A 10,896-nucleotide genomic window follows, 5' to 3' on the forward strand; every position below is an offset into this window, starting at 1 on the left:
CAATTTTTATTATATTGAGGAAGAGACAGACTCAGAGATTGAGACTCACAGAGTGAGAAAAATGCAGATTTCGCCACATTTCAACAGAATTGTTGAGTCGTTGATAGTAGATGGAAAATTTGGTGTCTGCAATGGAATAGTCAGAATCGACGATGTGAAATCAGGGTGGGTGTTTTAATCAGATTGAATAATGTATTGATCTTAAACTGTTAAATGTGACTACCCATGGCTACCTAGTACCTTTCCTAGCGATTCAGGGTTCTCACTAGGATTTTGCTAACTTGAGTCCCAGGACTCAAGATTTCTGAGAAGGTTGCGTACCAGCTAAATTTGATGCATCCCAAAATATTATGTTGAGTCCCAACTGAATTATTGCAGGATCCTTCCATCCAAACAAAAAAAAAATCTTTATTATTTTAACAGTTTGTTTATGCAATATTAACATATTCAAGTATGTAAACTGCTAATGCATTGAAGCCATATAATATAGAATATGATATTCTAAAAAACATGCGTAATCAATTGCCATAAAAATAAACTTGGTGTTTCTAAAGCTAAAATTAACGGTTGCATAATCAATTAGTACCCTTAAGTTGACGTACTGTATACGATCACAGGTGTCACTGTGCAATGAGGCGTAACTAATCCTGTTGGTCTGCACTGGGTGAAATATCTTATAATCAATCCCTGTTTAAAAAAAATAGAAATAGGTACAAGAAAAGTTGTTTCTTGGATAAACTTTATGATAGTTATAGGAAGGTTTCGATTAAATAATTCTTGGACAAATCCTAATATCTAAAATCTCCGGTTTTTGAAAGCACCCAAATTTTCTTGCTGAAAAGGACGCATCCACTCATGAGTCTGCGGACACATCGTTTTTAAGAACCTTGCGTCCCAAATAATTTTGCTGAGTCTAGGACGCAGATTCTTGTGTTAATGAGAACCCTGGATTTCCCAACCTTCTCCTCGACTCTCCCAGTCTGGATTTCCATAACACTTGGACATGACCTTGAAAAATCTCATTAGTGTATTACATGATGTCAACTAATGAAACCCAGTATTTACTCTACCTTAAGATAGCAAAATATATCCGTTCACCAATGCAGGCTGGTCTGGAAAAACAGCCCCTGTCTTAATTGAACATAACATGCAGAGTATGATTTGCAACTGTTTGAAATGTAATGATTCTTGTGGGCCCTATTGCTTACTTTTCAAATCTTGTGCTGTTTAAATCACAGAAAAATTTTTTTAATTATCAAAGATAATACCATCCTCACAATGTCAGGGGTCCTGAGTCCATTTGTAACCATTGGACCCATGACAAATTTCATTCGATATTCTCCGGGCTTGCTTCTCTTATTTAGAAACATGAATCAGATGAGGTCTTTCATAAGTTGATATAAAATGTAAACAGAAAGTAGGCAGTTAACACCTCAATGCACATGTTAAAGATTGTTACTGAAAGGTTTGATATCATTGGTCAAGAAATAAGAAAACCAGTCATATGACAAGATTTGTAATACCAGGGACCTATATACTAATGGGATAGGTAACTCTCGCAAGTCTCGTGATATCTCGTAAGTTGCAGGATTTCGTAAGTCAATTTTAATTAAATATATCTCTTTTGCTATCAAATATTTCAGAATAAAACCTTAATTTATCTATCAAAATATTATTCAAGATTTGTTGTTAGCACTGTTTTTACTCCTTATCTCAGTAGTAATTACGTTTATTTAAAAATCAGTGCGTGCCCCTGATCGGCCGTATTTCTGAGAATTCGCTGATTTTGGTGGTTGTTTACTTGATATCTAAATTATTTTATAACATGTGCTTTAAAATTTATTAAATATCCATTCCGATACACAAAAAGAACAGATTACATTAATCGGAAAACACGCTTTTTACTGGAAAAAAACGTAGTTTGAAAAACTTGCAATGTTGTGTGTGCTGTTTTGGGTAAATAAACATGGTGCTGAAGGAGTTGCCTGTCCCGTTAGTATATAGGTCCCTGGTAATACTTTCGATTTCTATTACTGGAACTCTTCAAATTAAAGATGTGTTTGGTCCTCTGACTGGGACAACCATGATGTAGTGGAGAATACCAAAAATGCCGACCTCAATTCAATTTTGAATGTTAAAATGTTTTTGTCATTCCCATTAAAGAAAAGAAGAACTAATACATATATGAGAGTGCTTGTCTAAACATGTTAAGTTTTTTTGTCTGTGTTTTTTTTAGTTGAATACACTGGGTATAGACCTCCCAGCCCCATCCCAGGAAAAATTCCTGGATCTTTATATGTCCTTGTATTGCCTTACTGTCCTTAAATAAAATTGATGGATGTTGCACGAGGACCTGATGATGGCTAGTACTCTTTTTATTTAAAAATATCTTTGAATTGTTCAAATTGATATTGCAGAAGCAGAACAACACATAAAGGACCTTGTGGAGATCGGTTTAAGGTGTACATTCCCTATGCAGGCCAAACACTAACTTGTAAGTTTACTTCTTTTATTTCACTTTCCAGTTACTTCCCATGATGGTCATAAATAATGACAGAAATAATTTACACTGTTATCACAATACTTCAGGGGAAGTTATTTTAGAAAATTCCTGCCCAGAGGAGCCACCAGACTTCATTTTTGAAGAAACAGATTTTTGCCCAAATGTAGCAGATGTCAAGGTATATTGAGAAATGACAATTCTTTCACTCTCATAGTTTCGTGTTGCAAACCTGGTGTTACTTGTCAGCAGGTTTTTGTTTTGTCAGATTCTCTGTAATGGACATATTTTAGCACTCCCAGCATTTGTGTAAAGTTGATCTTTGCATGCCAATAATGCTTTGGAGTTCACAACATCTTCTGATAAACTGTTTGATATCTGAATATAGTTCATGTTGAAGTTAGATTTAGTACATAGTCACTGAAGTTAGATTTAGTACATAGTCACTAAGTATTGAGTTATTTGCTGATCATAAATTTTCAAGAAATATCCTCCACTTCCTAGTACAAGAGCATTATCATTCTACAGTTTGTCTGGTCACACTCCACTATCTCACCTATAGATTTCAATGATGTATCCTCTAAATCTTAATTCTTTCATCTTAATTGGATAATTTAAGTTTCTACAGTCTTTGCATCCTCTGAATTCACTCGAGGCCCTGGGACCCCTGACAAACTGAATTTTTTTTTTTGGGGGGGGGGGGGGGGGGGTAAGGGGGGGGGGCAGCTTCTCTCATTGAGAAGCACCAATCAAATTAGGGTTTTCATAAGTTGACATTAAATGTAAAAGAAAGGAATCATTTGACACCTCAGTGCATGTGTTACAAGTTGTTTTCACTGAAAGGCTTAATGTGATTGGTCAAGAGAAAAAAGTAACAGGATTTGTAACTTTCCTGAAAGATGTCACTGCAGTTAGCCCATTAAAAAAAAGGAATGAAGTTTGTTTGGAGTCCCACAGTCAGGAGTGGACTATGGACCTCTGACATTGTGACTAATCTGACTATGCAGCCTCTGAGGATACATAAGAGATATCTATCAATTGCTTTGTTTGGCCATATTTGAATGCTCTTTTTAATGTCCACATGATTAGCTTTATATCATGTACATGTTTAGGGTACAGAACTTATGATTTGTAAATAAAGTATAATGTTTTTCATCCATTTTTGGAATGTTTTTATGATAATTGTTAAAACTACATATATCTTTTAATCCTTCTGAGTTATGAGCTCCAACTCAATTATAACTTCTTTGTCCTTTTCTTTACTGATTCCAAGTTGTTTCCAGAAAATGATTAAAGATTAGATCAAGACATCTTTGGATAATAATAAACAGCAGAGTTAGAGGAACTTCTAATCTGTCTTCTCAGGTTATTTATGAGGAAATAATTTACCTCGAACTTAAATTAAGTCAGAGATTTCTATAGAATGTTTTACATAATTACATAATTTTTTTTACATGTATAATACATATTACATAATTCAGAGAAAATCATAGTATAATTCTGTAGAAAGTATTACAGGACAGATCCTTTTATTTTATAGAGTTTGTTGGACTGGGACATTGATAATCCTAACTGTTTGATTGAGGTCATCAAAGAACTGCTGGAGCATTACAAGACTTTCCAGGAGAGATTATTAGAAGCCCATTCTAGACTGCAATTTGAGTACACCTCCTTAGTGGATCACACCGAGTTATCTCGAGATCTAATTGAAGTGTACTCAGAAAGATCAGAAGTAAGATTGAGTTTACTTGCATTAAATATGTAGATTAGAGATAATTTTATTCTTCTTAAGTAAATCTGCAGGTTTACATAATACATTAAATAACATTACCTTGATGAGAATATTATTTCAAAAAGCAAATAAAGTTTTGAAAGATACTTTAAAAAGAAGACTTATAGAATATAAATGTACTGCATGTGTACAGTACAAAACATGAAAGAGATTTATATACATATTTAATTTTTTTCCTATCAGAAATTGATTGAGGCAATGGCTGTTAAAGTAAACTTTGCATGTATAGTATTGTGTTCATAGTTAAGTCTCATTACAAAATACTTTGCTTTACAGCAGAGAGTGGGCCCAATAAACTTTCTCATAAAACTTCCCATAGATTTTACAGACATTCCTCCATACCTCACAAAAGTAAGTATTTTTATGCACAGAATGAAAATATATTTCAAGATTCAGAAGTATACTTTTAACATTCATCAGCAACCCAAACTGAATTTTGTTATTAAGGTTCATCAATTCTCTTGTAAGGGAGATAACTCTCACTGGAACAAATGGCTATTGTTCCTTTATAAAATTGTCAAGTTAACAGGCCATTTCTGTCAAATTTTGCCCCACAAGGTATGCTGAATTGTGTGCATTTTAATTATTAATTAGATTTTGAATTTAGAATTTAGAAAATAAATAAATTAGTTTCTTTAGAAAATAAATTAGATTTTTTTAGAAAACAAATAAGATTTCTTTTGAAAATAAACAGAAAGCAAAGTTTATACATGTATGAGTGAACAAAGGGATAATGAACCGTAAGTCTTTAAAATTGTTTTATATTCCATAATATGTGATTGTTTAACAATTGTAGGATAACCCAGGTGATAATTCAGCAGTTCTTCTGATATCTTTTCCATCCCCAGACAGTTCTAGAGTAACTCCTCAGTTATATTTATCACCAAGAGTGGAACGGTAGGTACAGCACTAGTAACTTGTAAAGAATGTTTCCTGAGTAGAGTAAACATTTTCTTAGAGTATTTGTCAATTTTCAGTGAGTATACTACACACAGGAACAATTTTTTTACTATGTATTTTTCGGGGGGGGGGGGGGGGGGGGGGTACCCGGTAATTATACTTTCCATTTATACAATTTTCATCTTCGCTAGCCAAGGGTTTTCGGTCCACTCCCCTCCCCATGCGGAGTGGACCGAAAACCCTTGGCTAGCGAAGATGTACAATTTTTCACTCACACTTTTGCCTCTGAATTTGGACATCACTGCTCTTTGAAACTTTACTATGTTTTGTTTTTTAAAAAAAATTAAAAGAAGGATCTTCATGTTATGCAGGCATGTACATGTGCATAATATATCAGTGTAGCTACAGATTAAAGGATTTAGGGGGACTTATTAGACAATGTGTCTTATTATACATTTATTAATCAGCAGTATTTTCACTTACAGTGCCTTTGGTGGCTCCAGTAACTTAAGGATACCTTCCTTCCCCAATGGAGGTTGTTTGTTAGATTATGTTCCCAATGTCTATAAGCTTTTACAAAATAAGGTAGGGAATATTCAGCATGCAAAGTTGCTCACTTACTTCATTAACACTGAAGTTTTGTGTTAGACTTTTTTAGATAAACAAGCTCATAAATGATCACATCATATTTCATTTTTCTAGGTGGAGAAAACAATTCAGATGTTTGAAAAAAGAAAAGATTTAATAGCTGCCTTTTTAAGTCAGTTTGGCAGGTAAGAAGCAGATGAAGAGTTCTTCCCCTTTAGTGCATCATCTCTTTTCCAGGTTTAGACACCAATATTAGGGCCTTCTAAACACCAAGTAAAGATATTATTTGACTTTGAGAAGACACTGTTAATGCAGACTTCTATAGAGATTCTTATTCACAGCCTTTAAAACAAATCTTTCTAATCAATTTATTACAAAAAAATCACATTGCCATCTATCAAACACACAAGTTTGTTTTCACTGAAGTGAAAAAATCAAATGATGTTGTCATTCCTTCCTAAAAATACCACCAAAAAATGAAACACACTGAATTTTAAAAAATCTTGTAAAGTAGAAAGCATTATCACAAGCCAGAGGTTGTGTGTCCATTCTATTTCCATATTTGTGGAAATAGAATGGACACACAACCTGTGGCTTACAACGATACATAAAAAAGTTACACTCATGTACTTTTTATCTCATGAAAGGATAACTGCACTTAACGCTGGGTTTTGGGTCTTTTTCCGTCGCTCCTTTTGACACAGCATTATTTATGCAAATATACATCTACTGTTAAACTGAGAACAATAGACAAACATGCATTGACTATGTATAAAGTCAATGAAAAAGTGGACATCCTCATTATTGTATGGAGATTCAAGAAATTGTGATGACCCCTGCCTTTGAAAACAGCTTCATACATCATAAATACATATACTCTTATTTAATGTAATTATGTAAAGTTGTAGATTAGATGTTAACCATTCCTGCAATTAAAAGAAAAATGTTTGTTTTTAAAGTTTATTTTGTCACAATTTTGGCATGTTCTTAAGTGCAGTCATCCTTTAGTACTCTCTTGTGCAAAAGTGACTGATTCATAAGAGAAAATTCATTATTCTGCCTTGGCTGTGTTTTGTCATGAACGTTGAAGGAATTACTGGTGTGCAACCTGCAATTCTTGACATTTGTCAGAATTGGTACATTGATTACTGTTAAATCATTAATTTTCGGTGGGGGGGGGGGGGGGGGGGGTGTGTAATTTTCTTTGTTTTCGAGGTATGAAGAGACCCACAAATTTATGTCCATAACGAAGTGTAAAACATAACTACTCAACAATTCTTCATCCATGAAATTAAATCCCTACGAACCCATATTTTTTCCTCAAAACCACAAAAATTTGACCCCATGACAATATGTGATTTTACAGTAATAGGTATGCAGTTCTACCCAGGCCATGTTTTTCAGTTGAATTCAATTTCTTTTAATTTAGATCAGTGCTGGAGTTTGATGCAGAGGGATTCTCTGAAATTTCATTTCTCTTTGAGTGGAATGATTTTTTCTTCATTTTGTATGGTGAGTTACTGTAGTATCTTAATCAATATTAGTAATACATGTAGTTATGACAAAGTTTTATATATTGATAAGTTTGAATAATGATTATCTAGGTTTGAATATACCACATATCAAGTAATTTTGGAGCACTGCAAAAGTTGGTCATTTTTTGGAAGACAAGAAAATTCACCAAAAAAAAAAAAATATGATGCCATTTCCTTAAAGTTAATATAGAGCTATTATACAGAGTATTAGAAATGGAAATATATACAGTTGTGTAATCATCAAGAATTTATATTTCAGTTGAGTTACCTCAGTCATTTCCACAAGAGGCTCCAGTGTTGACTTTTCAGTCGATTTATCATGAGTCTAAGGAAAAGCCTTATGTTGAGATACATGACAGATATCCATACAGTCCTAGGTGGAGTGGAACAGAGATGGTCTCCAGAATCAAGTCAGTTTGACAATTAGTGTTAATAATATAGTAAATAGAACTACACCTTGTATCACTCTTTATTAATGATTCATGCGATACAAATGTAATACCGAGTGCTCGAGCGAACATCTGAGTATCAAATACTAAAATCTGTACTCCGCAACTCTGATGTACAGTATTTAGTATTTTAAAGCACATTTATTTATTAAAAACATCGGTAAAAAAATTCTAAAAATGCATTCTACATGTATATATAGTACACCTTGGCATCACCCACTCCAGTAAATGTTATTGCTTGTGGCTGTGTTTATACAACAGATGCACTGTCACAGGCAGCAGTTAATACCTATTAATATTGAAAAACTTTTCCCCACCCCAAGTCTTTACTGAATGAACAAACATGGTTGCATGCATCATTATCCATTTTAATATTTTAAGAGAGATACAAGTATTTCTAAAAAAGGTAATGTAATGTAGTTTCTCGGACCATAAATTTCTAATAAACAGCGAAAGGCAGAACTTATTTTCATTGCAAGAGTTATCTTTCTTTTTAAAGTTATGGTAGTTGAAATTACCCTGAAATTCACCTGTGCAACATGCTTACTTATTTTTAAAACCAATTTGTTATTTTTAATGCATTTTTATCTTGTTATGCAGAAAAACAAGAAGAAAACAATCTTAACTACTATGAATCTGTTTCAAAAAATACATTTAAAAACAGTCATGTTTCAAAGCCAATACTTCAGCAAGTGGTCAAAATTACCCCGATTTACCCTACAACTCAATCACAAGAAGAAAGTAAACTGCTGACTCTTAAGAATTATGTAAATTTGCAGAGTTTGAGGAAATGAGAAAGATGACATCACCTGTGCAATTATTGTTGTGTTTGATGTTGGAAGCTCATACTTGGTACAAAACTTGTTCATGACCAGAGGATGTGACATTACCTTCACTCCAAATCTTTCTTGCAAGTTCAAGGTCACTTGCATAGTATAAAATTCTTGTCCAGGCTATAACTTTGTAATGGAGAATACAATGATGCGCATTGACGTGGTAAAATATGACACACCCATTTCTTCAGAAAGGAAAAAATCGGTTTATTGTAGGGGAGAGTAGTCAGAAAAACACCATTTCTGCGCTGAAAAAGAGAGCCCTAGATTGTCGTAAATTTTCTCAAATGCTTCATTCGAATACCTGTAGAACAGGTATCCTATAAATACAATAGCCAATCAGATTGACAGTCTACTTAAACACCGGGTAAACACCTATTTGATTGATACATAGTATACATATTCTTTGCAATACGTGAGTTCTACAGAGGGTGGAGTCTCTCTCTCTCCCCCAGGTTCATAAAATCCGCATTTTCAGGAAAACTGATGTTGCTAATCTCAGAGAGTGGAAACATTGCAACAAATATTGGTTTCTTATTTCTAAAGAAATGGGCATGTCATTGTGTAACAATTGATGTTCGATGTGAAAGACCCAAACATTCCATTCAAATGAAAAATTGTACCATTTAAATGTGCACCATTGTAATTGGAAACTCATACTTGGAACAAAGATTGTTCATGAACTGAGCATGTGTTATGACCTTGACCCAAGGTCATTCTGGAAAGATCAAGGTCACTGACAGTAAAAGTATAAAATTCTTGTCCAGGTTATAACTTTGAAATGGAGAATCATGGGAAGCTGAGATGAGGATGTGTCTTAACCTTGACTCAAGGTCATTCTGGCAACTTTAAGGTCACTGGCAGAAAAAAAAAAACTTGTCCAGGTTTTACTTTTGTGTCATGGAGAATCATTGTAAACTCATAATTGGTACAAAGGTTGTTTATGACTAGAGGATGTATTAAAACCTTGATCAAAGGTCATTGTGGCAAGTCTGTTCAAGGTCACTGTTAAAAAGTGTAAAATTTATGACAGGTCTATAATTTTCTAATGGAGAAACATTGGATCCATATTTCACCAAAAAAATAACTTCGGACCAGAGGATGTGTCAGTTTTTAGCTCTACTGGTTAGAGACCAGAAGAACTTGTGCGATAGTAAGATGTCCGTCGTTAATCTTCTGTTTGTAAACAATTTTTCAAAAGGTACTCCTCCTACAGTTTTGCTACAATTTCAATATAACTTAAAACACAAGTAGACTACACTAAGATACGTAATTCTGTCTATTGGTTTTTGATGTCAATGAACGGTGTTGCTATGGTTACTAAAAATAGAAATTTATGTGAAATTCTTTCAAAATGCTACTCCTCCTACAGTTTTGGTCCAATTTCAATATAACTTGGTACACAAGTAAACTACACTTAAATACATAATTCTGTATATTGGTTTTTGTTTTCAATGAACAGTGTTGCCATGGTTACTAAAAATAGAAATTTTTCTTCAGAAAAATTGCAGCATGGGTTATAATTTTGTGAGCTCGCTCACAGTATCAATACATGCATGATACTTTTGATGGGTTCAGGAGAATACATCTGTAGGGTTGAACAGGTATCAATATACTTGTACATGTAACCGACTTGTTTTTTACATTTTTCTCTTGTAACAACCAGGTACTCCATCGGAAAATTTGCCGATTTGACATCCCTAAAAAATACAGCTGAAAATGTTGATCTTAGACCCATTAGAGCTTTTTTTATTACTTTATATGCTAATTATTTTTGAAGATTCCACCTATGCCAAGCAGTGAGATGATAAATTATGTTCTCTCCTTGCAGGTCCTACATTCTGGACAATATCCAAGCTTTCCAAAAGCAGTCTGTGATGAGTGGGTCAATCTAATGAATAGACTTTCCTGCTACTTGTAAATTTGCATGTCTAGTCAACATGTATATGTTTAATCAAAATTACACAAATTCAATGAATAAAAAAGTATGAAAATATTAAATAAAGTTTGTTATGATTTTTTAAATGAGAATTTCTTTCTTTGGAGAAATTCTATACCTGCATCAACATTGTATTTTTGAAACCCAATCAACTTAAACCTGAAACACTGCTTCTATTATCTGGATATTATCTTTCAAAGACGAAACTCTGATGCCCTTGTATAGAGGTATCCATTATTATTGCCTTTCATTATGTATGATCTTCATTTGTTCTTTATATTAGAGGTGTTTTGCCATTTTCTCTTTGCCTTATGAATCATTCCAGTTCATTTCATATTTTATATATCTGGTGCAAAAAAT

General features: G+C 33.5%; 1 protein-coding gene across 1 annotated transcript; it reads left to right on the forward strand.

Moving 5' to 3' along the window:
* The first annotated feature begins 30 nt into the window (after window positions 1-30).
* Window positions 31-10,580, forward strand: LOC133182042 (BRISC and BRCA1-A complex member 2-like). The gene is made up of 11 exons (XM_061316749.1): window positions 31-165; window positions 2,418-2,494; window positions 2,590-2,681; window positions 4,041-4,232; window positions 4,569-4,643; window positions 5,089-5,189; window positions 5,678-5,777; window positions 5,895-5,965; window positions 7,210-7,292; window positions 7,575-7,725; window positions 10,429-10,580. Exons 1-11 carry the CDS (start codon window positions 62-64, stop codon window positions 10,490-10,492), a joined length of 1,110 nt encoding a protein of 369 aa, XP_061172733.1. The 5' UTR covers window positions 31-61; the 3' UTR covers window positions 10,493-10,580.
* Window positions 10,581-10,896: the final 316 nt, after the last annotated feature.

The sequence above is a fragment of the Saccostrea echinata genome, unplaced genomic scaffold (assembly GCF_033153115.1).
Source record: "Saccostrea echinata isolate AGI-Se365-2 ecotype Australia unplaced genomic scaffold, CSIRO_AGI_Sech_v1 ptg000009l, whole genome shotgun sequence".
NCBI lineage: Eukaryota > Metazoa > Mollusca > Bivalvia > Ostreida > Ostreidae > Saccostrea > Saccostrea echinata.

What these genes read in the sequence shown, in the direction of transcription:
- LOC133182042 (XM_061316749.1), top strand. Translation starts at nt 62, where the DNA reads ATGCAGATTTCGCCACATTTCAACAGAATTGTTGAGTCGTTGATAGTA. An exon ending in TGCAGGCCAAACACTAACTT is followed by an intron (nt 2,495 to 2,589) that starts GTAAGTTTACTT and finishes ACAATACTTCAG; the next exon opens with GGGAAGTTATTTTAGAAAAT. An exon ending in TGTACTCAGAAAGATCAGAA is followed by an intron (nt 4,233 to 4,568) that starts GTAAGATTGAGT and finishes TTTGCTTTACAG; the next exon opens with CAGAGAGTGGGCCCAATAAA.